Source organism: Dipodomys merriami, unplaced genomic scaffold (genome assembly GCF_024711535.1).
Source record: "Dipodomys merriami isolate MVZ:Mamm:240054 unplaced genomic scaffold, mDipMer1.0.p SCAF_4, whole genome shotgun sequence".
NCBI classification, from domain to species: Eukaryota; Metazoa; Chordata; class Mammalia; order Rodentia; family Heteromyidae; genus Dipodomys; species Dipodomys merriami.
The window spans coordinates 19596794-19624604 of record NW_027205603.1 but is presented as its reverse complement, the minus strand read 5'-3'; the positions used below and the strand labels follow the sequence as shown (position 1 = coordinate 19624604).

The 27811-nt window shown below is 42.8% G+C and overlaps 1 protein-coding gene across 20 annotated transcripts in view; it reads left to right on the top strand.

Moving 5' to 3' along the window:
- The window catches only part of Crem (cAMP responsive element modulator), a 94140-nt gene extending 84604 nt beyond the window's left edge, over positions 1 to 9536 (top strand). For 8 of the 20 annotated variants that reach the window (XM_069990649.1, XM_069990637.1, XM_069990645.1 and 5 more), the window contains 2 exons: positions 1731 to 1887; positions 8838 to 9536. In XM_069990649.1, coding sequence (XP_069846750.1) covers positions 1731 to 1887; positions 8838 to 8982 — 302 coding nt within the window. In that variant the 3' untranslated portion in view covers positions 8983 to 9536. Of the gene's footprint in view, positions 1 to 1730; positions 1888 to 8423 lie in introns of all 20 variants that reach the window. The other 12 variants (XM_069990633.1, XM_069990646.1, XM_069990641.1 and 9 more) reach the window with 2 other exon arrangements.
- Positions 9537 to 27811: the final 18275 nt, after the last annotated feature.

The following is a 27811-nucleotide window of genomic DNA, read 5'->3' as shown; positions in this document are numbered from 1 at the left end:
GGACAATGCTCAGGCCCAGAGTTCAAGCCCCAGGACCAACCAAAAAAAAAATTTTTTTTTTTTTTTTTTTTTGGTCCAGTCGTGGGGCCTGAACTCTGGGCCTGGGCGCTGTCCCTCAGCTCTTCAGCTCAAGGCTAGCGCTCTAGACTAAAGCATTATGCTATGTTGGAGTTTTTGTTTTTTTTTTTTTTTTTTTGGTTGTGGGGCTTGAACTCTGGGCCTGGGCGGTGTCCCTAAACTCTTCAGCTCAAGGCAAGCACTCTACCACTTGAACCACAGCACCACTTCCAGTTTTCTGGTGGTTAATTGGAGATGAGAGTCTCATGGACTTTCTTGCCCAGACTGGCTTCAAACCACGATCCTCAGATCTCAGCCTCCTGAGTAGCTAGGGTTATAGGCATGAGCCAATGCGCCTGGCATGAGTTTTGTATTTATTCAGCTACAACTGAATAGAGCTAGATTCCTTCTCTTCTTCCATCATCTTCTTAGAATAGGCTTTCCACGTAAGTTTGTCGTAACTGCTTCTGGCATGATCTAAGGTGCAGAGTTTGTCTCAATTGGGACACTCACAGGATGGACATGTTCTGCTTGATTAAAATATTCAGAGCTGTGTGCCTGAGCTAGCAGCTCCCACTGGCTTGCTGAAGCATTTGCTACTTTTAGAATCTCTTGTGAGCTGCTTGTTAAAACAGCCAGTGTGAATAATTAAATGCATAGATGCACACAGATTGCATTCAAAGAAACACCAGGACTCAAAGTTCATTGTTCCTGATGAGTTTTCTCTGTGCTCTGTAGGTTGCATGCATCCCTTGTCTGTATGCGCTCCTTTTTGTCTCTCACCAACTGTATACTCAGTGACATATTTGAGTCATTGTCCAAGTATTCCCATTATGGGAATCAGTACCCCCCCCATTTGCTTTTCTGTAAATATTTACTAGCACATTTCTGATTTGAAGAAATCAGTCAAGAAGCCTTTCAAGAAAACTTGACTAAAATATTTGTTTTTGTTTTTGTTTTTTGTTTGTTTGTTTTTTTGCCAGTTGTGGGGCTGAACTCTGGGCCTGGGCACTGTCCCTCAGCTCTTCAGCTCAAGGCTAGACTCTACCACTAGAGCCACAGCGCCACTTCTGGCTTTTTTCTTTTTGCTTATGTGGTGCTGGGGAATCGAACCCAGGGCCTCATGCATGCAAGGCAAGCACTGTACCACTGAGCCACCTTCCCAGCCCTTGTTTTTCTAAAATGTGGAAAGCATACTGAAATATTCATGTCTTTGTCCCAAATGGTGAAGAACATCTTTGATAAATTCCTACAATGCTCAGAATAATCCTCTTCAACATTACAAAATAATCCTTATTGATATCTAAAAAATAAGTCAAAAGCTGGGTGCTGGTGGCTCATGCCTGTAATCCTAGTGACTGAGGAGCTTGAAATCTGAGGATCACAGCTCAGATCCAGCCTGGGCAAGAATGTCTGTGAGATACTTATCTCCAATAAACTACTTAAAAAAAGCCAGAAGTGGACCTGTGGCTCAGGTGGTAGAGCACTAGCCTTGAGCAAAGGAAGCACATGTACACACACACACACACACACACACACACACACACACACACACACACACACACACACACACACACACACACAGAGTATGTCCCTCCTTACAGTTTAATTTTACGCCACATATGGACTTGCAACTTGTTTATATACAATCGTACAATTTTGTTTGGCTGCAGCTGCCACAGGTGACATGCCCACTTACCAGATCCGGGCCCCTACTACTGCATTGCCACAGGGCGTAGTGATGGCCGCCTCACCAGGAAGTTTGCACAGCCCCCAGCAGCTAGCGGAAGAAGCAACACGGAAACGGGAGCTGAGGTTAATGAAAAACAGGTAAGATGTTGCCCTGGAAATGAGACCACTTCTAGGATACACAGTGTACCACTGGGGACTTTAAAAAAAGTTATACTTTTGTATGTGTGTGTGTGTGTGTGTGAGAGAGAGAGAGAGAGAGAGAGACAGACAGACAGACAGACAGAAACAGACAGAGACAGAGACAGAGACAGATAGACAGAGACAAACAGAGAGACACACCGGTACTGGGGCTTGAACTCAGGGCCTCATACTCTCACTTAGTTTTTCTGTTCAAGGCTGGTGCTCTACCACTTAAGCCACATCTCTACTTCCAGCTTTTTGCTGTTTAATTGGAGATGAGTCTATATAATTTATCTGCTTAAGATGGCTTCCAACCAAAATTCTGAACCCTCAGTCTCCTGAGTAGCTAGGATTACAGGTGTGAGCCACCAGGACCCAGCTTAAAAGTTATACTTTTGCTAAAAGCTTTTTCTCCTAAATTCAGTGTTATATGCACAACATGTCAGGATTAATATGCTTGCCTTCAGGTTAGAGTGCCTGGCCATTCAACTTTCACCTTAGCTGGTAAGGTATACTTTTTCTAGATTAAGTAGTTGTGCAAAGAGATTACAATTCTGTAAGTCAGGTTATGAACACAGTACATCTTGGTCACCATTTCGCCCCTTCCATCATTCTCCTCCTAGCCCTACCTTAAGTTAATATAGTGAAAATTTTCACATGATGTACAGTGAACATAATGACCAAATTTGTTCAGTCTTCCTCCCTTTGTGTGTGCCCTCACTTGGTGCTCTCCCCTGCCTCCCCCACCAACCTGTTACTACTACTTCCTGGTGTTCTTTTTTTGGGGGAAGTGGGGCTTGAACTCTGGGCCTGGGAACTGTCCTTGAGCTCTTCAGCTTAAGGCCAGCGCTCTACCACTTGTGCTACAGCTCCACTTCTGGTTTTCTCAGGTTTAACTGGGCTGGCTTTGAGCCATGATCCTCAAATCTCAATCTCCTGAGTATCTAGGATTACAGGTGTGAGTCGTTGGTGCCTGGCCTGGTGTTCTTTTTTTTTTAAGCAGTTCACATGTTGTTCAGAGGAGTTATACCTTTCAATTCCTCCCCTAAGTATGGCATCTTTTAGTCAGTTTGTTTGAGTCACACTAACTTTTTTTTTTTTTTTTTTTTTTGGTCGTGGGGCTGAGCCTGGGTGCTGTCCCTCAGCTCTTCAGCTCAAGGCGAGCGCTCTACCACTTGAGCTACAGCGCCACTTCCGGTTTTCTGGTGGTTTATTGGAGATAGGAGTCTCACGGTCTTTCCTGCCCGGGCTGGCTTTGAACCGCGATCCTCAGATCTCAGCCTCCTGAGTAGCTAGGATTACAGGCGTGAGCCACCAGTGTCCGGCTTACACACTAACTTTTTAAAACAATAATAGACCTTAATTACAAGTGTTTATATTTATAATTTCTTTGTGATGGATTGTGGTAAGTAATGTTAGCTTCTTTTCTAGCCAGATAAATTTGTTAAAATATTAAGTCTTTTATACTTTTATCTGTTTTGTAACTATGTATTTTTCACTGTTATGAATTAGCTATAATTCTGACAAATTTTAGTCAAATGCAGAGCCAAAATAACAAAAAGAATTAAACTCACCCATCCCTCCATCTCTTAGCCACCTACCAAAGTTATATATAGGATGTATCCTTCTAGTCTGTTCTCTTGTCATTTTCTCTCATTTCTTGTTCCATAGATCTGTTACTTTATTTTGCCAGTCCTGGAAGTTTAACTTGGCCTAGGCACTATTCCTGAGCTTCTTTTGCTCAAGGCTAGCACTCTACCATTTGAGCCACAGTGCCCCTTCCAGCTTTTTCTGTTTGTGGACCTGAGGAATCCAACCTAGGACTTTGTGCATGCTAGGCAAGCACCCTACCACCAAGCCACATTCCCAACCCTGTAATTTTAAGTATCAGTATTTCATAAAATGCTGTTTTCCAGAAATTTTAAATTAAAACAAACATTTATTTAGCTTATTTTACATATTTTTAGTTTAGTTCTGGAGAATGGTATAAATAAATTTGATTTGCAAAATGAACTGATTGTCTACACAGTAGTAAGAAAACAAAACATTTCACATGGGATCGCCTGCTAGCTCTTCCCAGAAACCCCCACAGTAAGGCCCTGTCTCAAAAAGAAATCTTTAACTTTGAACTGATGGAGGAAAATGGATTGGTTAAAATTGTTTTTGTGCTGTTCTTGGGGGCTTGAACTCAGAGCCTAGGCACTGTCCCTGAGTTTTTTTGCTCAAGGCTAATATTCTACCACTTCAGCGACAGCTACACTTCTATTTTTTTTTTTTTTTGCTAGTTAGACAGAGTTGAGTTTCAAGACTTTCCTACCTGGATTGGCTTCAAACTGTGATCCTTAGATCTCAGCCTCCTGAGTAGCTAGGTTTATAGGCTTGAGCCACAAGTGTGCAGCTCAAGTTGTTTTTTAATTGAAATCCCCTTGTACAACTACTTTAAGATTTAAAATATTTTTAAGTCCAAAATAAAAAGTTGTGCTTTTTGAGATTTCAGGAGCTATGAATGTAATTGCCTTCTAGTCATCAAATGTATATTATGAAGTTCACTGCGGAAATGTAAAGAAATGTGTAAATGCAAAGTATAAAATTGTTCAATGATGTTTTGTTTTGCTCAGAGAAAATACAAAGAAGAAATAGGTCCTAGTCTGATTTCCCTTTTGCCAATATACTTACTCATTTTAGATTTCAGTGTTTACAGTAGAAATGTCTATATATAAGTGAGGTCTCTCTGAGGGAAAAATTATAAAATTTTATATTAAAAAATCTAATCGATAATGATTAATTGGCATTTGTATTTAGCTCTAAAGTAATCAGAGGCTTAAGCTTGAAGGTGAATTTTGAGTCTCACAGAACAAAGGCTCCTGTGGGGAGCTGGAGGCCCCAGCTTCCTCCCTGCTGTCTCCTTTAGCGTTCCATGTATTCTTCAGAACACAACACTGCTGCTTCTCCTCACTGCAACAGGCCAGGAAAAAAGAGAATGGCCAAGCCCAAACTTGCACTGGCTAGAAATAGCTCCCTAGTCCCTAATTGCAAGAGATGGTGAAAGACTGATTTTTTGCTTTCCAAACCACAATTTTAGACCAACACAAGAGAAAGGGGACTAATAGGTTGCCTAGTATCTGTTTAGCAGGTTTTAAGTGCTTTATTTTATAAAATTTTATTTATTTATTTTTGTCGGTCATGGGGCTTGAACTGTGGGCCTGCCTGCTATCCTTGAGCTCTAGTACTCTACCACTTGAGCCACAGTGCCACTTCCATTTTTCTGGTGGTCAATTGGAGATAAGAGTCTCACAGGGACTTTCCTGCCCGGGCTGGCTTCAGATGGTGATCCTCAGATCTCAGCCGCCTGAGTAGGTAGGATTACAGGCGTGAGCCACTGGCGCATGGCTGATGTTTTTATTTTTGGAGACAACATTTTGCTATCCACCCCAGGCTAAGCCTTTAGAAGTGATGGGATTCTGCTGCCATACCCAGCTTCTTGTTTCTGTTTCTGTTTTTTTTTTTTAAACCTCTTCTGTAACTTTCCTGTGAGTTTCATTTAGGTAATTTTTTTTTTTTTTTTTTTGTCGGTTGTGGGGCTTGAACTCTGGGCCTGGGCGCTGTCCCTCAGCTCTTCAGCTCAAGGCGAGCGCTCTACCACTTGAGCTACAGCACCACTTCCGGTTTTCTGGTGGTTTATTTGAGATAGGAGTCTCACGGTCTCTCCTGCCCGGGCTGGCTTTGAACCGTGATCCTCAGATCTCAGCCTCCTGAGTAGCTAGGATTACAGGCGTGAGCCACCAGCACCCGGCTTCATTTAGGTAATTTTTGCAGATGAGGAGCATAGGTTAGAAAAGATTACTTAATGAGCTGGCCAAGATCTATGATATGTAATCAGGATGTGTGTGTGTGTGTGTGTGTGTGTGTGTGTGTGTGTGTGAGTGTGGGTGCGTATGTGTGTGGTGGTGGTGATGGTGGTGGTTTGAACTTGGGGCTTTGTGCTTCCTAGCAGGTGCTCTATAACTTGAGCCATGGCCCAAACCCTTTTTTCAGATAGGGTCTTATGCTTTTTTCCTGGGGCTGGCCTGGGTTGCAATCCTTCGACCTTTATCTCCCACATAAATGCAGGTACAAGCATGTGCTACCACTCATGTTTGTTTTTTGAGATCGTGTCTCACTACTGTTTTGCTGACACTGGCCTCAAAACTGTGATCCTCCTATTTTCACTTCACAATCAGTCAGTCTGTATTCCAGAGCCTGCCTGCACTCTAGCACTAAGATTATCTCAAAAGGCTATAAGCTTCACACTTCATGGGAAATATGTAGGTTTTACAATTACCATGAAGAATCATTGATTTAGTCTAGATACATTGGCTGGCATCTAGAATAAGATATTTAATTAATTTCTACCAACACAGCAATTTATTTATTTTCAGCATGGTCACATTTTCCTCTTTGCCATGTATTTTCCTCTCCACGCTGAGGGTAGATGCCTTCAACTACAAGACCTGAAAACTGAGCTGCCTATTAATAGAAGAGACAGGTGTTTTCCATAGTGAAGAAGCCCTCAGGAATGTGTCCAGTGGTCTGTGCAATAATGATTGCTTTGTACTCGCAGTGGTTCAACTCTTAGAGACATACACGCAAATGCACACACATGTAAAATATAAAGTATGGACACTTAACAAAAACAAAACAACATAGCAATTAAACTTAAAAATCAAAGACCTTATAACACTGCTACTAGGTATTTAAATCTTCATTTCATGGTAACTGGTTTTGTCGAATGACTATCTTCCTTCTAATAGAGAATTTAATGACATAATCATGGTATTCATAAATGCATTTTTATTTCACTGTGGAAGAGATGAATTGTGTCCTCAAACTAGAATATTTGCTTGTTTGGATTTATTCTTAGCTTCTTCCTGTGCATCATTTAGATTAGTTTTTCCAGGTTCAACTCACTTTTCCTCTTTTTTTTTTTTTTAAATGTTAATCAGTTGAAAGGCCCATAAGTTTGTGAGTTCACAGGGTGAGTGCATTGCTCTTGGCTGGAAAGTAGGGGCTGTTTCCTGCAGTTCACGGGATTCCAATTTCTTTTCTGCGAACTCTTGCTCCTCATAAAGAAAACACAGATCACTTAGTCAGTGAGTGTCAACTATCCTTAACATAGAAATTTGGCAAATCTGTTGTGTGTGTCACAGTTCAGGATTGTAGCAAGGCTAACTGGAATTACACTAACTCATTTAGCCATGTAACATTACTTTTGTGGGAAAAATAGACTCTGAAATAAAGCTGTTCCATAAAGGATTTAAACAAGAGTTGACCTCCTCCTACCCTTAACAAAAAGGTGAAGGAAAAAATATTGGCAATCCAAATTGTGTTTTTGGTGGAATTGTGCATAAATATGACTAACTCTTCTATTTATCTCTGTCTGTCATTTCAGTCTGTTTGGCTGCTCATATAGTGCTTTAAAATTTCACTCCTGAATATTGTTTAGCATCTGCATATTTTAATGCATATGTTTACAGAATAGTCTTGAAATGTGCTCTTGAGTTATTCAATAACTTCCTTTTTCTGTAATCATAATTGTGGTATTCTCATATTTGTGGACTTAAATGGTCTGAATTACTAAGTGCTGTATTATGTGACCTGTTCTTTAATTTTTAGAAGCAGTGTCCATGTCATTTTCATTTTTAAGAATGTACATTTTTGTTTATTTGTTTGTTTTGTTTGTTTGTTTGTTGTCTTTTTTTGGTAAGTCTTGGGACCTGAACTCTAGGCCTGGGCCCTGTCCCTCAGCCCTTCGGTTCAAGACTAGCACTCTACCACTTGAACCACAGAACCACCTCCGGCTTTTTCTGCTTACGTGGTGTTGAGGAATTGAACCCAGGGCCTCATGCATGCAAGGCAAGCACTCTACCACTGAGCCACCTTCCCAGCCCCACATGTTATGTTTATTGTTGTAATTTATTCATGTTGTGCTTTCTAGCAAAAAAAAAAAAAAATTCCCACCAAACTAAAAAACTGTTTCTTGCAGTCTGATGATTGATCTTGTTTTACTGAGATTTAGTCTTGAAGAATAAAAATCTTCAATATTAATATTAAAGTTTTCTCGAGATTAATTCTTATAGTTATTTTAACCAAATAAAAAGTGCTCATTGTGATGGAGTAGGTGGCTTGGGAAAACAACGAATAACGGACAGGATTGAAAGGACATATAGGTGTGTTTGTAGAAATTCCACTTGAGAATTTGGTCCTATTATTGTTTACCAAACACAGTTTTGGCTATTGTTATGGGATATGTACCCCAAGAAAACACCAGTTGGGCTAATGGATTGTTCTCTGTTGTCTTACAAGAAGGCCCATGCATGGTTCTATTTGTTGTGTGGCTTTGTCCAAACCTTTCCTAGGACTGACTGGCTGTTGAAATGGGGACAGAGGTTCACTGAGCCCCTCTGGAGTGCACTGGGAAGTTGTTCCTGTAGTCATTTGCCTTGTGTTGGTTCCAGGGAAGCTGCCCGGGAGTGTCGCAGGAAGAAGAAAGAATATGTCAAATGTCTTGAAAATCGTGTGGCTGTGCTTGAAAACCAAAACAAGACCCTCATTGAGGAACTCAAGGCCCTCAAAGATCTTTATTGCCATAAAGCAGAGTAACTGTCTCTGACCTTGTTTACTGGGAACTCTAACCAAGGCAGGCGATGCAGCGGTCCTTCTAGTCACCAGTGTGGACTTGTGGAAGGGACATTTGTGACCCTTAAGAATCCAGTTTGTCTGAGTGTGTGAAATTGAATTGGGAATATTGTTCCAAGATTTGGAGTACGTTTCTGATCACATTTACCAAGATTACTTCCACATATTTGTCAGTAGCATGCAAAAACAACAAAAACAATGTTTGTTTGCCCTTATGCCTCTACTTTTTCCAGGGAAGCTGCTAAAGAATGTCGACGTCGAAAGAAAGAATATGTGAAATGTCTGGAAAGTCGAGTTGCAGTGCTGGAAGTTCAGAACAAGAAGCTTATAGAGGAACTTGAAACCTTGAAAGACATTTGCTCTCCCAAAACAGATTAGTAGAAATATTTAACTATGAACTGACTACAGCATGTACAGTTGCTTTTGAAAGCAATACAATATATAGCCGGCAAGAATAATGGCTTTTTCTTTGTATTATTCATCTTCCTTTCTCATCTCTTAACATTCCTAAAATGCTTCACTGTACGTACTTAACTCTTATCCCAAACTACAATTTTTAAAAAGAGAGAAACTGTAAAAAAAAAATGTATGTAAAAATTCTTGAAATATTTGTAAGACTTGTTCCAATGCGACATATTTGCAGTTCCCAACTTCTGTGTCACAAATAGTGTCCTATGCAATAAAATTTCACACAGATCTTAAAAAAAAATCATTTTAGGAAAGGATGATCAAAGATGCATCCACCAGTACAATAAAATCAAACCATAAAAATACCTCAGGAAATAATGGAAAGTCTATCTAATTATATGACTATATGACAAGAATAGCCCAGGAATGAATTTATGGCATTTATAGATTTTTATATTAGTGGCTTTGTAAAGAAACTATTGTATTGCTGTCCTTTAATGCCGTAAAGACATTTTTTAATAGAACCATGTCAGTTGTATTTTTGTAGTATTTGGTACTTATTTAAATATCTGAACATTTACTCTTCATCTTGTAATATAACCAGTCTTGTAGAGGTTCTTAGAGTTGATTGATAATACCCAAAGAAAGGGACATCAAGCCTACTGCAGACATTCAAGAGTACAAGCCAAGTCTGATACCGGGTCATGATCTGGTTGATGCCCCACCATCTCAGAATGACTACCCCAGGGCCAGGATTGCATGTCTGACTAGCATATCCAAGGCCCCATTTCCAGCCCCAGCACTGCAAAACAAATGGTGTGTGTGTGTGTGTGTGTGTGTGTGTGTGTGTGTGTGTGTGTGTGTGTGTGTGTGTGTGTGTGTGTGTGTGTGTGTGTGTGTGTGTGTGTGTGTGTGTGTGTGTGTGTGTGTGTGTGTGTGTGTCATAGGGCTTGAACTCAGGGCCTGGGTACTGTCCTTGCGCTTTTGTGCTCAAGCCTAGTACTTTACCACTTGAGCCACAGCTCACTTTCAGCTTTGCTGGCAAATTGGAGATAAGAGTCTCATGGACTTTCCTGCCTCTCCTGGCTTTGAACTGTAATCCTCAGATATCAGCCTTCTAAATAGCTAGGATTATAGGCATAAACCACTGGCACCTGGCAGTTTTGGCTTGCTGTCCCCTCCTCCTCTCTCTCTCTCTCTCTCTCTCTCTCTCCTCTCTCTCTGGCAAGTCCTGGGGCTTGAATCAGGGCCTGGGCACTGTCTCTGAGCTTCTTTTTGCTTAAAGGTAGCATTCTACCACTTGAACCACAGTGCCACTTCTGGCTTTTATGTAGTACTGAGTAATCGAACCCAGTGTTTGCTAGGCAGACACTCTACTACTAAGTCAATGTACCCAGCCCAGTTTTGGCTTTCTTTAAAAATACTTTTTCTGGGGCTGGGAAGGTGGCTCAGTGGTAGAGCGCTTGCCTTGCATGCATGAGGCCCTGGGTTCGATTCCTCAGCACCACATAAGAAAAAAGAAAAAAGCCGGAAGTGGCGCTGTGGCTCAAGTGGTAGAGTGCTAGCCTTGAGCTGAAGAGCTGAGGGACAGTGCCCAGGCCCAGAGTTGAGGCCCCACGACCGGACTCCCCCCCCCCCCAAAAAAATAGTTTTTCTGGCTGGCACCAGTGGCTCATGCCTGTAATCCTAGCTACTCAGGAAGCTGAAATTTGAGGATTGCAGTTCAAAACCAGCCCAGGCAGGAAAGTCCATGAGACACTTATCTCCAATTGACCAGAAAACCAGAAGTGGAGCTGTGGCTCAAGTGGTAGAGTGTTAGCCTTGATCTGAAGAACTCAGGGACATTGACCAGGCCCAGAAAGTTTTTCTGTGTTCTGTATTTTCTTTTTTCAGACCATTTTCATGAGTTCTGAATTTCTTTTATAATTACTTTTGGTCTTTGATGGAGGAAAGGAGACATGGAAGAAACAGGAAAGGAAAAGCCCCAGGTTTCAGTGAGAAATGTTTTGTTAGTCACTATAAAGCAATCTTGTGTTCAGTGGTAGACCAGGAGAGGGAGACTAGGTCAAGAATTAGAGATTAAGAAACTTCATGTTAGAGGTCTCTTCAGAGCTGAGCCTTAGAGTGATTGACAGTGCTGGAAGGAGGTTACTCTGGACAGAGAGTGCTGTACTCCAAGGAACTTGGGTCTGGAAGTCTAGAGGGAGGTAAAGTTAGCATTCACACAAGAACAGGTTTCTAGCCATGCACTACTAGAGGCTCATGCCTGTAATCCTAACTACTTGGGAGACTAAGATCTGAGGCTCATGGTTCAAAGCCAACCCTGGCAACAAAGTCCATGAGACTCTTATCTCCAACTAACCATCAAAAAGCTGAAAGTGGAACTGTGACTCAAGTGATAATAGAGTGCCAGCTAAGGGGCAGTGCCTAAGCCATGAATTCAAGCCCCAGGATTTGCACCAAAAAACAAAACAACAACAACAAAAACTTAACATAAAATAAGAGTAGGTTTTGCTTTAAAATGAAAGACAAGAACTATGTATATATTCTCTCTATATACTATATATACTGTATATACTCTATAAAATGTGTTATTTCAGAAATAGGAGGCTCTACCCACTAGTTCAGTAACAGAAGTCCCCCTTCCCAAGCTCAATGGTTTGAATAAGAAATATTACTGCCTCCCAAAATAGGATGTCCAGAGATAGGAGATGATAGGATTCATCGCTTCAGTGAGTGACTTAATTATGATACACGTTTCTTCCTACCTTTTCTGGCCTCTCTTTCTCTGGCCCATGAGCTTAATATTGTTGCCACAGTTCCAGGCAGAAGACATGGAAAAGGAGCCATCTTACCCCTTCATTTCTTTTAAAACCTATTTTTTATTTTCTTGCTTGGTCTGGTCATGTAGCCCAGGCTGGCTTTTGAACTGTCAATTCTCTTTTCTTTCCTGCTGAATGCTGGATAGGTGTTCATCGCTATATTCAGCTTGTTCTGTTTTTATGAGCAAAGAAAACTCAGCCAGTAGCTCTTTCATAGGATATTCCCAGGGTCTCCCTAGTGAGATGTTTTGAAAACTTCGTTGCCTAACATCACTGTTGAGAAGAGCGGACTGGAGAGTACTGGGGGTGATAAGGAAGGTCCAGCCTGGAGCTGGGGAAGGTTCCAGGCTAAAAAGAAGCATAATGGTCACCAGTGTTAATAAAATAAAAAGTACTGAGAGAACAGTGTTCAGGCAACTGGCATTGTCTGCTGTAGTTGATGAGCGTGTGCTTAAATGTTTTAGGAAGTTACGAACAGATTGCATGAGGATTGGGAATCAGGTGAAGCTCTCAGATGTGCATAGAAAATCTTGTTCATCTAATTTGTTCCTGAAATTGCCAAAATAACATGATTTTGTAGCTCTCCACTCAGTTTATTTACAATCAATACTGCTTATAGCCTCCCAGTGAACAGAGCAAGCAGTAAGTTGGAAGCTTTCCATGAACATTGTATCATGTCCCTCAGTGTTGTCTGAAAGCCAGAGCTGTCACTGTATGCATCTGTATTTTCTCTTAATCCTAAAAGTTTCAGAATTTGAACTGAGACATAGAATTAGTCATCCTGAGCTGGATGCCCATATATACATACATGTATATGTATATATATATATACACACACACACACAGAGATGCATGGGTGTGTGTGTGTGTGCATGTGTGTGTGTGTGTGTGTGTGTGTGTGTGTGTGTGTGTGTGTGTGTGTGTGTGTGTGTATAATGCCTGTATACCCCAAGCTACTTAGGAGGTTGAGATCCAGAGAACTGAGATCAAAGCCACATTTTTTTTTTTCTGCAGGTCCTGGGTTTGAACTCAAGGCCTGAGCACTGTCCCTACATTCCTTTTGCTCAAGGCTAGCACTTTATCACTTGAGCCACACCACCACTTCTGGGTTTTTCTGTTTATGTGGTACTGAGGAATCAAACCCAGGGCTTCATGCATGCTAGGCAAGCATTCTACTACTAATCCACATTTAACATTTAAAATTTTTTAATTTTTTTAAAAATTAATTTTATTGTAAAGGTGATGTACAGAGGGGTTACGGTTACGTAAGTAACGAGTACATTTCTTTTCAAACAGTGTTATCCCCTCGGTTACTCCCACTTTCCCTCTCCCCAGACTCTCCTTTCCCTTGATAGATTTCTTGATTATAAGAAGTGCCATTCCCTTCCTCCTCTCCCCCTTTCCAAACCAGTCCCAGAAAGTTTCCTTGTACCATTTCACACAGGTGTATTAAGTATTGGTTTATGTTTGTCTTCTTCCCTCCCCCTCCTCATTATCTGTTCCTCTCCCAGTAATGCCTTTATACCAGACACATTCACTTTTGTTAAAAGTATATATAATTGTATAAAGAAGTCTCATCATGGTGTCTTACATGTGCATATATTGTAGTTTAGTCAGATTGATCTCACACACATACATAAGTACATATGATCCTCTGTGTGTGTGTGTCTGTGTGTGTGTGTGTGTGTGTGTGTGTGTGTGTGTGTGTGTGTGTGTAGTCTAATGCGCTTATTAGGGAAAACATCATTTGTCTTTCTGAGTATGGCTGATTTTACTTAATTTGATGGTTTTCAGGTACACACATTTTTCTGCAGATGACTTTTTATTCTTATTGATGGCTGAATAATATTCCATTATGCATCACAGTTTTTTCATTTGCTCTTATCAGTTGTATCTAGGCTGTTTCTATACCTTTTTAGATTTTTGTGAGGAGCCTCCATACTGATTTCTATAATGGTTGCAATAGTTTATATTCCCACCAACAGTATATTAAGGTAATATTTTCCCCTGCATCCTTGCCAACATTTTTTCTTGTCTGAATTTTAGATATTTTTGATTTTGAGATGGTCTGTGTAGCATGGTCATTCTGCTTCTACTTCTCAAGTATTGGGATTACAGGCCTCTGAGCTAACATATCTTGCTTTTAAATGTATTTTTAATGCAAAGCTTTTTTTTTTCTTTCTCATTCTGGGTATTGAAATGAGGGTTTTGTATATGTTAGACCCGTGCTCTGCTGCTAAACCATATCCCCAGGCATCAGTATTTGTTTTTTGCCCTTCCTGAGGCTTGAACTCTGAGCCAGGGTGCTGTCCTTGGGCTCCTTTTGGCCAAGGCTAGTGCTCTACCACTTGAGCCACAATTCTGGCTTTTTCTGCGATTAATTGGGAATAAAAGTCTCACAGACTTTCCTGCCTGGGCTGGCTTCCAACTGCAATCCTCAGATTGCAGCCTCCTGAGTAGTTAGGATTACAGGCATGAGCCATTGGTGCCTGACCTCAGTATTTTTAATACAGTATGCTTTATTGTCCAGAAATCTATTTGCCAATTGAGTGCTATGTTTATGATAAGATTAAACATTTTTTTCAGGGCTATTCTCTCCACACACACTTAATTGTGGGTCTAAAAAATGATGAAAGAAAAAAGAAAAGTGAAATTGTGCTCTTATACCAGATTGTATTTGCTCAAATAAAATGAACCCATGTGATTTCTAAGTCAGTCTTAATTTTCAATAGCAGGCAGAGGGCCTTTTTCCCTCCTATTCATGCTCCTCCTCATTCTCTTCCTGATCCTCTTTCCCCTGGGTCTGAACTTAAAGCCTTGGGCTTGCTAGGGAGAATGACTTCCTAGCAATCCCACAGCTGCAGATTTTTTTTTTTGTTCTTCCTTTTTTAAATTAAAAGTATTATTTGGAGCCAGATGCTGGAGACTCACACCTATAATCCTACCTGCTCAGAAGGCTGAGATCTCTGAGGGTCATAGTTCAAAGCCAGTCTGGGCAAGAAAGTGGGTGAGACCATTTTTTGTGTGTGCGTACCCATCCTGGGACTGGCCTTTTTGTTTTTTGTTTTTTTTTTGGTTGGTCGTGGGGCTTGAACTCTGGGCTTGGGTACTGTCCCTGTGCTCTTCAGCTGAAGACGAGCACGTAATCTACCGCTTGAGCCACAGTGTCACTTCCAGCTTTCTAGTGGTTTATTGTAGATAAGAGCCTCCTGGACTTTTCCTGCCAGGGCTGGCTTTGAACCGTGATCCTCAGATCTCAGCCTCCTGAGTAGCTAGGATTACAGGCATGAGCCACGGGCTCCCAGCTGTGGGGGCTGGCCTTTTGAGTAGTTTATTGGAGATAAGAGTTTCAAAAGCCGAGCGCTGGTGACTCAAGCCTATAATCCTAGCTACCCAAGAGGCTGAGATCTGAGGATCAAGAATCAAAACTAGCCCTGGCAAGAAAGTCTGGGAAACTCTTATCTCCAATAAGCCACCAGAAAACTGGAAGTGGTGCTTTGGCTCAGTGGTAGAGAACTAGGCTTGAGCTGGAGAGCTGAGGGATAGTACCGAGGCCCAGAGTTCAAGCCCCACAACTGATCAAAAAAAAAAAAAAGTTTCACAGACTTTTCTGCTTTTGAACCATGATCTTTTTTTTTTTTTTTTTGGGGGGGGGTCCGGTCATGGGGCCAGCTCTTCAGCTCAAGGCTAGTGCTCTACCACTTGAGCCACAGCCCCACTTCCGGCTTTTTTCTTTTTGCTTATGTGGTGCTGAGGAATCGAACCCAGGGTCTCAGGCATGCAAGGCAAGCGCTCTACCATTGAGCCACCTTCCCAGCCCTGAACCATGATCTTCAAATCTCAGCCTCCTGAGTAGCTAGGATTACAGCTGTGAGCAACTAGCACCCAGATGAGAGACTCTAATCTCCAATAAACTACCCAAAAAAATAAATCCGTAAGTAGCTCAAGTGGTAAAGTACTAGCCATGAGTGAAAAAAATGGTCAGGAGGCCTGGGAAGGTGGCTCAGTGGTAGAGTGCTTGCATTGCATGCATGAGGCCCTGGGTTGGATTCCTCAGCACCACATAAGCAGAAAAACCAGAAGTGGCTCAAGTGGTAGAGCACTAGCCTGGAGCTGAAGAGCTCAGGGACAGAGCCTAAGGCCAAGACAAAGGAGGCTGGGGATGTAGCTCTATGATAGAGCCCTTGTCTAGCATGGTTAAGGCTCTAGGCTCCATCCCCATCACTGACAGGAAAAACAAAAACAAAAACAAAACAAAACTTAAGGCTGTAGGGCTGGGAAGGTGGCTCAGTGGCAGAGCACTTGCCTTGCATGCCTGAGGCTCTGGGTTTGATTCTTCAGCACCACATAAGCAAAAAGAAAAAAGCTGGAAGTGGCGCTGTGGTTCAAGTGGTAGAGCGCTAGCCTTGAGCTGAAGAGCTGAGGGACAGCACCCAGGCCCAGAGTTCAGGCCCCACGACCGGACCCAAAAACAAAACAAAACTTAAGGCTGTGGCTTAGTCGCTGGCAGAGTACTTGCCTAGAAAACATGGAGCCTTGGGTTCGATTCCATAGTACTACATAAACAGAAAAAGCCAGCAGTGGAGGTAGGCTCAAGTAGTAGAATGCTAGCCTTAAACAAAAGAAGCTCAAGGATAGTACCTAGGCCCTGAGTTCAAGCCCTGGTTGTCAAAAAAATTTAAGACAAAACAATGGAAGTTTGAGCTGCCACAGGATATGTGGACTATTCACACTCATGTTACACACACACACACACACACACACACACACACACATTTTGTGTGACAGTACTGGGGCCTGAGCTTAGAGGCTTCATGCTTACTCTGGCTGTCACTCTACTACTTGAACTACACCTCTAGTCTGGCTTTTTGCTGGTTAATTAGAGATGGAATCTCATACCCATGCTGGCATCAAGCCTTAATCCTCCAAAACTCAACCTCCTGAGAGACTAGGACTATATGTGAGCCACCAACAACACGCACACTTTCTCTCTGCTGTCTCAAATCTTTCCCTGGATAGTATTGTTGCATGTGTTAGGGTTAAGAGTCAAAGACAGCCAAGTGCTGGTGGCGCACATCTGTAATCCTAGTTACTTCGGAAGCTAAGATCTGAGGATCATAGTTCAAAGCCAGGAAAGTCTGTGAGACTCTCATCTCCAATTAACCACCAAAACCCTGAAAAGCTCAGGGACAATGCCCAAGGCCCTGAGTTCAAGCTTCAGGACAAACACACACACACGCACACACATACACACACACTATATATATATATATATATATATATATATATATATATATATATAGTCAAAGTTTTGTTTAAATATTCCATTGGAGTTGCTTGTTTTTTTTTTTTTTTTTGTTTTTTTGGGTCCGGTCGTGGGGCCTGAACTCTGGGCCTGGGCGCTGTCCCTCAGCTCTTCAGCTCAAGGCTAGCGCTCTACCACTTGAGCTACAGCGCCACTTCTGGCTTTTTTCTTTTTGCTTATGTGGTGCTGAGGAATGGAACCCAGGGCCTCAAGCATGCAAGGCAAGCACTCTACCACTGAGCCACCTTCCCAGCCCTGCTTGCTTCTTTTGTGCAGAAATCAGGCAAATCCTGATGAACCCTGGGCCTAATAAGACTTCCTCTTACTCTTCCCAGGATTACTGTCCTACCACACCCTGTCCTATTTCCTCTCACATCCTCAGTGCTGACATGTAAGTGAGTCCCCCCCACATCCTACAGCAGCAGAAACCCCAAGGTCTCTTTCACTTCAAGTCCCCTGACAAGGAAGAATATGACTTTTTTTTTTTTGGTCAGTTGTCAGGCTTGCACTCTGGGCCTGGGCGCTGTCCCTCAGCTCTTAAGCTCAAGGCGAGTGCTCTACCACCTGAGCTACAGCACCACTTCCGGTTTTCTGGTGGTTAATTGGAGATGAGTCTCATAGACATTCCTGCCTAGGCTGGCTTTGAACTGGGATCCTCAGATCTCAGCTTCCTGAGTAGCTAGAATTATAGGTATAAGCCACCGGCACCTGGCTGAATATGACTTTTAAAATGCAAATTATATCTTGATTCTTTAAAAAAAAAACCAAAAACTTGTTTGAAAATATGTTAGTTTAAAATCACTAAAGATACTAAAGGTTCAAAATTCAAGAGAGTGGGGCTGGGAAGGTGGCTCAGTGGTAGAGCGCTTGCCTTGCATGCAATGAGGCCCTGGGTTCAATTCGTCAGCACCATATAAGCAAAGAGAATAAAGCCGGAAGTGGCGCTGTGGCTCAAGCGGTAGAGCGCTAGCCTTGAGCTGAAGAGCTGAGGGACAGCGCCCAGGCCCAGAGTTCAGGCCCCATGACCGGACCCCCCCCAAAAAAAAATTCAAGAGAGTTCACAGCTAAGAATGAATCTCCTACAACCTCCCAGTTGCACGGGGCAGTGGAAAAGCTCTGATTCTGTTTCTTTCTTGTAAAATAGGTGTGTCACCTTGTAGTTCAGGCCATCTTTTGCTTTAGATTGTTCCAACTTCAGGATTCTGTGGTGTGGAAGTTTCTAGAATGAGACAAAGGAGAATGTGAGGGAGACTGTGGTAGTAAGACTGAGTCCAAGATCTGGGCTGTGGCAGCCCTGGGACACTGCTGGCACTTTCATGGCCTTGCTTCAGCAGTGGGCTGGCAGATGCCACGATCAGGCAGATCAGTAACCAGCGCTCACAGAGCTATCCTGTGAATGCTTACTCAGGCCACACAATATACTGCCTAGGGACTTAGCTCACAATGACCCTATAAGGATTAGTACTTGTATTATTTCCCCACCTGACAGGGGCAGAACAAATTTGGAGAGCTGGTCATTTACTTCAGGGCTCTGCTGCCAGAGCGAGGACTAAGAGCAGAGCCAGCACCAGGAGCCTTTGTCCCGGCAGCTCTGACCCAGCAGCACCCAAAGAAAGACAAGAGATGAGATTGTTGATGGAGGCCCACGAATGCAGTGGTGCTGAGATCTGGGGTTCCAAGTGGTTAGACTGGGAAAGAGCCCGTTTCTTTTTTATGCCAATGACAGCAAAGTGCCCCCCCCCCCATGGCCTTGTACAGCTCTGTGTGCAGAACCCTGGGCCTCATGTCAAGGCCCACTGATACTTGAAGACGTGCACATGAACACTGGACTGATTGGATCTCAGAAGTGCACTGGAATAGGCACCCACTCAGAGGGGCTAAAGCTTTGAATGAGAAGCTCATATAGGCTATATGGGGTTGTTTATGGGGACTGTCAAATAATCTTGGGAGAGTTCAGAGTGCTCTCCTAGAGATAATTTACTTTTTTTTTAATATTTCAGTCAGTCGTGGGGCTCAACTCAGGGGCTGGGCTCTGTCCCTGAGCTACTTTGCTTAAGGCTAGTGCTCTTCTACTTTAAGCCACAGCGTCACTCCTGGTTTTCTGGTGGTTAACTGGATATAAGGGTTCACAGGGACTTTTCTGCCCCAGCTGGCTTCAAACAGCGATCCTCAGATCTCGGGCTTCTACCGAGTAGCTAGGATAACAGGCCTGTGCCACCAGTGTCCATCCTAGAGATATTTAATAACCCCTGCATGATGTTCTCCAGGCTGTACCCCTCCTGTGTATCAGGATATCTTTTTCAATAAATTTTTGTCATTTTTCTTCACTCTCTGTGTCCATGGACTCATTCTTCTAGAGAAAAAGGACCTGATCTAGGTGTGGTAGTTTTCTAGTATCACCAACATAAAAATCATAGGGACATTGGTCTGTTTTCTAAAATTCATCCTGCTGATCACATGCAAGTGAGTATACAGATGAAGGGCCTACTTCTACTTCTGTAGCAAAGCTACAGCTAGACTCTAGAATCTAGAATCTTAAGTCCCTAAAGGTATAATTTACTCTTCAAGTTGTATACAAAGAAGACAAATTTTAGGTTGAATTAAATGCTGTATGAGAATGGTGGGCTCTTGTTCTCCGACAGTGCCAGGAGCAGCTAGTACAGTTCTGGCAAGGTAACAGAGAACGTAAAAAATCAATCAGGAGCTGGGCACCAGTGGCTCACACCTGTAATCCTAGCTACTCAGGAGGCTGAGATCTGAGGATCATGGTTCAAAGCCAGCCCAGGCAGGAAAGTCCATGAGACTCTTTTTTTTTTTTTTTGGGGGGGGGGTCCAGTCGTGGGGCCTGAACTCTGGGCCTGGGTGCTGTCCCTCAGCTCTTCAGCTCAAGGTTAACACTCAACTACTTGAGCCACAGTGCCACTTCCGGCTTTTTTCTTTTTGCTTATGTGGTGCTGAGGAATCGAACCCAGGGCCTCAGGCATGCAAGGCAAGCGCTCTACCACTGAGCCATCTTCCCAGCCCCCATGAGACTCTTATCTCCAATAAACCACCAGAAAACCAGAAGTGGCACTGTGGCTCAAGTGGTAGAGCACTAGCCTTGACTGTAGAACTGAGGGGACAGTGTCTAGGCTCAGAGTTCAAGTCCCATGATGACCACCACTGCCACCAACAACAAAACACTCAGGAAAATGAGCAGTGGGGCCCAGAAACTGGCTGTCCAACTTGTGGTCCTGGACAGCTGTTTTGTATTGCCCTTCCTGCTTTAGCAGTTTGCCAGATCACAATTGGTTTTGAAACAGGCAAGCCCCTCCTCCTAGGAAATGGCTTATAAGAGGGCTAGCCTGAGTTTTGCCAAGACCCAAGCCCCTCCCAGGGCAGTAACTGCAGAATGGTATCTGAAACCTTTTTTCCCTTATAAATATTGGCAGTTATGGAGACGTTGGAAAACTAAAAACAGATTCTCTGTCTCTGTCTCTCTCTGTCTCTGTCTCTGTCTCTCTCTGTCTCTGTCTGTCTCTCTCTGTCTCTGTCTGTCTCTCTCTGTCTCTCTGTCTCTGTCTCTGTCTCTCTGTCTCTGTCTCTGTGTCTGTCTCTCTGTCTCTGTCTCTCTGTCTCTCTGTCTCTCTGTCTCTCTCTCTCATGATACAGGATACTGGAGCTTGAACTCAGGAACTGGATGCTGTCTGTCAGCTTTTTAGCACAAGGCTGGCATTCTACCACTTGAGCCACAACTCCACTTCCAGTTTCTTGGTGGTCAATTGGACATGAGAGTCTCACAGACTTTACTACTCAAGCTTTGAACCACAATCCTCAGATCACAGCCTCCTGAGTAGCTAGGATTAGAAGAATGAGCCATCACCGCCTAGCTGGTAAATGGCGTCTAACATACCATAGGTATACTATAGGTCAACTTTTAGTGACTCACTAGCACTATGAATCTGACTTATGGAAATGAATGAATAGGCTTGATTTATGAACAGATTTTGAAACACAATACCTATTAGACACTTTTTTTTAGGGATTCAGTAGGCCAAATGCGGTGCTATATAGGCATGGTGGAGGCTTGGAAGGTGGCTTAGTGGTAGAGTGCTTGCTTTGCATGCATGAAGCCCTGGGTTCAATTCCTCACTACCACACAAAAAAAGCTGGAAGTGGTGCTGTGGCTCAAGTGGTAGAGTGCTAGCCTTGAGCAAAAGAAGCTCAGGGACAGTGTCCAGACCTAGAGCTTAAGCCCCAAGATTGGCAAAACAACAATAATAACAAATGGCTGGGTGCAGGTAGCTCACTCCTGTAATCCTAGCTACTCAGGAGGCTGAGATCTGATGATCCAGGTTCAAAGCCAGCAGGAAAGTCTGTGAGACTCTTATCTCCAATTAACCCCAAGAAAATTGGAAGTGGCATTGTGGCTTAAGTGGTAGAATGCTTGCCTTGAGCTGAAGAGCTTAGGGACAGCATCCAGGCCCAGAGCTCAAACCCCACAACTGACAAAAACAAACAAAAAAACAACCCAAGAATGGTGGTGGAATCAAAATCCCAACATTCTTTAGTGAAATAGAAGCAATCCAAAAATTCATATGGAATAATTAAAGACCCAGAATAACAAAAAAAAATCCTTAGCAAGAATGTTGTGTGCTGGAGGAATATCAATACCAAACTTCAAATTTTATTATAAAGCCAAAGTTATAAAAACAGCTTAGGCGGCTGGGAAGATAGCTCAGTAGTAGAGTGCTTGCCTTGCATGCCTGAAGCCCTGGGTTCAATTCCTCAGCACCACATAAGCAAAAAGAAAAAAGCCGGAAGTGGCATTGTGGCTGAAGTGATAGAGCGCTAGCCTTGAGCTGAAGAGCTGAGGGACAGCACCCAGGCCCAGAGTTCAGGCCCCACGACTGGACCCCAAAAAATAAAACCAACCCCCCCCCAGCTTAGTACTGGCATATGAACAGGCCTGAGAACCAATGGAATAGAATTGAAGACCCAGAAATTAACCTGCAGACCTATGGCTAAACAAACAAACAAAAAGCAGGACAGAAAAAAGACAGCCTCTTCAACAAATGGTCCTGGCAGAATAGCTTATACACATGTAGAAAACTGAACTTAGATCCTTATATATCATTCTGCCCCAGAATCAATTCCAAATGGATCAAAGACCTCAAGGTAAGATCAGTTACCCTGAAAATATTTGAGGAAGGGATAGGGGAAATACTAGGGCTCCTTGGTACAGGTCAAAACTTTCTAAATGAAGATCCACAAACAACAAAAGAAGACTGGATAAATAGGATTGCATTAAACTTCAGAGTTTCTGTATGGCAAAGGACATAGCTAGCAAGATAAATAGCCCACAGATTGAGAGAAGATCTTTCTTTACTAGCTACACAACAAAGGCCTCATATCTAAAATATACTTAGAGCTCAAAGCTTAAACTTTCAAAAAGTAATCCTCAAAACAACAACCCCATTAATAAGTGGGCTAAAGACTTAAAGAGAGACTTCTCTGAAGAGGAAATAAGAATGGCCAATAGACACATGAAGAAATGCTCAACATCTCTGGCCATAAAAGAAATGCACTGAAGCCGGGCGCTGGTGGCTCACGCCTGTAATCCTAGCTACTCAGGAGGCTGAGATCTGAGGATCGTGGTTCAAAGCCAGCCCAGGCAGGAAAGATCGTGAGACTCCTATCTTCAATAAACCACCAGAAAACCAGAAATGGCGCTGTAGCTCAAGTGGTAAAGCACTCGCCTTGAGCTGAAGAGCTGAGGGACAGCACCCAGGCCCAGAGAGTTCAAGCCCCATGACTGACAAAAAAAAAAAAAAGAAAAGAAAAAGAAAGGCACTGAGATTTCACTTCACCCTAGTTACAATGGCCATTATTTTAAAAATGAATAATAATAGATGCTGGCTGGGATATGGCCAAAAGGGAACACTACTACACTGTTGGTGGGAATGTAAAAGAGTTCAGCCACTCTGGAAAGCAGTATGGAAGTTCATTAAAAGACTGAAAATAGAGCTCTCCTATGACATAGCAATCCCACTCCTGGGTATTTACCCAAATGACCACAAGGCCACACTAAAGCTACCAGCACAACCATGTTCATTGCAGTATTTACCATATCTAAGATACGGAATCAACCAAGATGCCCCTCAGTGGACGAATGGATCAAGAAAGTGTGGTAGGGCTGGGAATGTGGCTTAGTGGTAGCATGCATGAAGCTGTGGGTTCAATTCTTCAATGCCACATAGACAGAAAAAAAAACCAGAAGTAGCAGTGTGGCTCAAATGGTAGAGTGCTAGCCTTGAGCAAAAGAAATGCAGACAGTGCCCAGGCCCTAAGTTCAAGCCCCAGGACTGGCAAAAAAAAACCAAAAAAAACAACAGTAAAAAAACAACAAAAAACAACAAAAACTAGTATATATACATAATGGATTTCTTTTTTTTAATTGTGAAAATACTGTACAGAGGGGTTACAATTACATGAGCAAGATAATGAGTACATTTCTTATCAAGCATTGTAGCCTCCACCTCCTTTGTTTCCCCTTCCCATCCCTTCCCATCCCTCCCCACTTCTCCTCCCCCCCCCCCACCAAAGTTGTAAAGTTCATTTTCGACATAACGACTTGTACATCTCATTGTTGCAATGGACATAATGGAATTCTATACTTCTATCAGAAAGAATGACATTGCCCCATTTGTAAATTAATGGAAAGATGGGGAAAAAAATTATATTAAGTAAGGCAAGCCAGACCCAAAGAAAAGAAGGCTGCATAGTTTCCCTCATTTGTAATAACTAGAATTTGTCTAGGATATTTTTAGCAGAGGATCACAATAGCTCAATAGCTATATGCATATGACCATACAAAATAATGCTTAGTGAAATGAATTCTAAGAAATGGAAACAGGTTTTTTTGTTGTTGTTGGTCATGGGGCTTGAACTCTGGGCCTGGGCACTGTCCCTCAACTCTTCAGCTCAAGGCTAACGCTCTACCACTTGAGCTATAACACCACTTCCGGTTTTCTAGTGGTTTATTGGAGATAAGAGTTTCACGGACTTTCCTGCCCGGGCTGGCTTTGAACCGTGATCCTCAAATCTCAGCCTCCTGAATAGCTAGGATTACAGGCGTGAGCCACCGGAGTTTTTAGTGTAATGTTTGCAGTTATTTTTTTCCCCTTTTGTTTATTCCCTGTTGTCACTGTTTTTGATTTCTGCACCCCTTGTCTTGTATATAAGTTTATCTGATTTGGGGAAGGGCAGGGAATCACAGAAAAGGTGGGACAAAGGGTGAACCAATGTAACAGTGATACTATGAGTTACAACTTGTGGGAGAGGGGAGTGGCGGGGGAGGGAGGGTGAAGCAGGAAAAAATGAGGGAGGGAGTAACACTGTTCAAAAAGATGTACTCGGGGCTGGGAAGGTGGCTCAGTGGTAGAGCGCTTGCTTTGCATGCATGAGGCCCTGGGTTCGATTCCTCAGCACCACATAAGAAAAAAGCCAGAAGTGGCGCTGTGGCTCAAGTGGTAGAGCCCTAGCTTTGAGCTGAAGAGCTGAGGGACAGTGCCCAGAGTTCAGGCTCCACACCCAGACCCCCTCCCCCCCAAAAAAAGATGTACTCATGGGCTGGGAATGTGGCTCAGTGGTAGAGTGCTTGCCTAGCATGCATGAAGCCCTGGGTTTGATTCCTTAGTACCACATAAACAGAAAAAGCTGCAAGTGGCACTGTGACTCAAGTGGTAGAATGCTAGCCTTGAGCAAAAGAAGTTCAGGGACAGCACCCAGGCCCTGAGTTTAAGCTCTAGGTTTGGCAAAAACAAAAACAAAAAAAACTAATCATTTCTCAGAAAAAATGTCAATTTTCCTTTTCAAAAAACAAAACCAAAACAAAACAAAACCCTACATACTTGGAATTGCTTTCTTTTGGTATTCAGAATGGAAAGAAAATGAGGTGAAGGTCAGAGTTGCTCATATCAGCCCCTCTGATCACACTGGCATTTCAGTGCTTGTGGAAACAGGTCACAGAAGACGATCCTGTTTCTTGGAGCAGTCTGGGAGAGCAATGGGTATTTTCTTTTTTTTAATTGTTACTATAAAGGGGATGTACAGAGGGCTTAAAATTAGGTATTTTCATATTTGAAAATATATATCCTGTTTCTTAGAAGATATTGAGACTTGCATTTGACAACTTGAAAGATCAAGAAAAGAAAATGAAGGGGCTGAGAAGGTGGCTCAGTGGTAGAGCGCTTGCCTTGCATGCATGGGGTCCTGGGTTCGATTCCTCAGCACCACATAAGCAAAAAAAAAAAAGCCGGAAGTGGCACTGTGTCTCAAGTGGTAGAGCGCTAGCCTTGAGGTGAAGAGCTGAGGGACAGTGCCCAGGCCCAGAGTTCAGGCCCCACGACTGGACCCCCCCCCCCAAAAAAAGAAAATGTAGCTGAAAATTGGGGACTTTTGGTGGCTGCCTGGAGGATAGATCAGTATGATGTAACAGTAATGATCAGTAGATTTGAACAATTTTCACCCAGGAACTTATAGTAAGGAAACTGAAGAATAGGAAGAAATTTTAGACTTTAGAACATTAATCCATTTCATTGTTAATTTGCTTAAAACTAAATATATACATATACTTCTTCAGTCAGAATTTCTAATGCTTTTCCTCATTGGATGAACTGCTATTTAGAAAAATGTTTCAGGCTGGGACTTGGCTTAGTGGTAGAGTGCTTGACTCACATGCATGAAGCCATGGGTTCAATTCCTCAGTACCACATACACAGAAAAAGCTGAAAGTAGCACTGTGGCTCAAGTGGTATAGGGCTAGCTTTGAACAAAAAGACCTCAGGGACAGTACCCAGGCCTAGAGTTCAAGCCCTAGGACTGACAAAAACAAAAAACAAGAAATGTGGTGCTGGTCCTGGGGCGCAAACTCAGAGCCCAGGCACTGTTCCTGAGCGAGCTTGCTTGCTCTCTCTCTCTCTGTCTTTTTCTCTCCTTCCTTCCTTCCTTCCTTCCTTCCTTCCTTCCTTCCTTCCTTCCTTCCTTCCTTCCTTCCTTCCTTTCTTTCTTTTTTTTTTCTTTTCTCTTGCTCATGGGCTTGAACTCAGAGCCTGAGCACTCTCTTTGAGCTCTTTTGGTCAAGACTAGTAGTGCTCAATCATTTGAGTTACAGCACCACTTCTGGTTTTCTGGTGGTTAATTGCAGATAGAGTCTCATGGACTTTCCTTCCCAGGCTGGCTTTGAACTGCAATCCTCAGATCTTAGCCTCTTTTGTAGCTAGGATTACAGGCCTGAGCCACCAGTGCCTGGCTCCATAAACTTTTTTGCTCAAGGCTAGCTCTTGATCACTTGCACCAACATCTCCTACATCTGGTTTTTCTGGGTGGTTAATTGGAGATGAGAGTCTCATGGCTTACTGCCCAGGATATCTTTGAACCTCAAATCTCAGCCTCCTGAACAGCTTGGATTAGGCACCCAGCCTAATATGTTGTTTCTTTTTTAAATAAGTTTTTTTCTATTGTGAAAAAACTGTACAAAGGGGTTACAGTTACATGAGAAAAGTAATGAGTATATTTCCTACCAAGCATTGTTACCTCCTCCTTTGTTTTTCCCCTACCATCCCTTCCCTCCCACCTCCACAACTACCCTCCAGCTGCCACCCCCCCCCCCCGCCTAAATTGTAAAGTTCGTTTTTCAACAGAGTGTCTTGTACATCTCATTGTTACAATGGGTCAACATTTTGTTTTTTCCCTTCCCCTCCCCAAACAGTGAAAACAGGGGTTATACTGTAGGGGAGGAACATACAAAACAATACAAAAATCACATGGTACCTTATAAATATGTTAGAAACAATAGCAAGCAAGAAAAAAAAAACACTTGTGTCCCTATCTTGGGGTTCATTTTGCTTAACTCCATCTTATCTGGTCATATGCACATAGTTTTTGACCTTTTCTACTTGTCCTTTTCTACTAGACATACACTAGTTATTGCAAATAAGGGAAACCATGGCACCTGTGTTTGTATGTTGTTTTTTGTTTGTTTTATTTCCCTTTATTTCGTTGGCAGTACTGGGATTTGAACTCAGGGCTTCACAGCTGCTAGTCTCGAGCTCTACCACTTGAGCCACTCCACTAGCCCTTTTGGCTATCTTTGAAAAGGGATCTTGCTTATGTGGAACTGGCCTGGAAGGCAATGCTCCTAACTGTGCATTCCCATGGGGTCTCTTGAACCTTTTTTTTTTTTTGAGCCTCTAACTTGACCTCCCAAGTAGTAGGTAGCTAGCTAGCTTTACAGCTTGAGGCGCTCTACCCAGCTTTGATTTGTATTCTTTAAATGATTTCACTTATCTTTTTGTTGTTGTTGTTTCATATATCTCTCTGGGTGTGTGTCTCTGAGTCTCTCTGTGTCTTTCTATCTTTGTCTCTGTCTCTTTCTCTTTGGTGCCTGTCTTAAGGCTTGAACTCAGGGCTTGGGTGCTGTCCTTCAGCTTTTTTGCTTAAGTTTGGTACTCTACCAGTTGAGCCATAGCTCTACTTCCAGCTTTTTTGGTGGTTAATTGGAGATAAGAGTCTTACAGACTTTTTGCCTGCCTGGCTTTCAAATCCTGATTCTCAGATTTCAGCCTCCTGAATAGCTAGGATTACAGGCATGAGCCACCAGTGCCCCACTGTGGGTTATGGGCTTGAACTC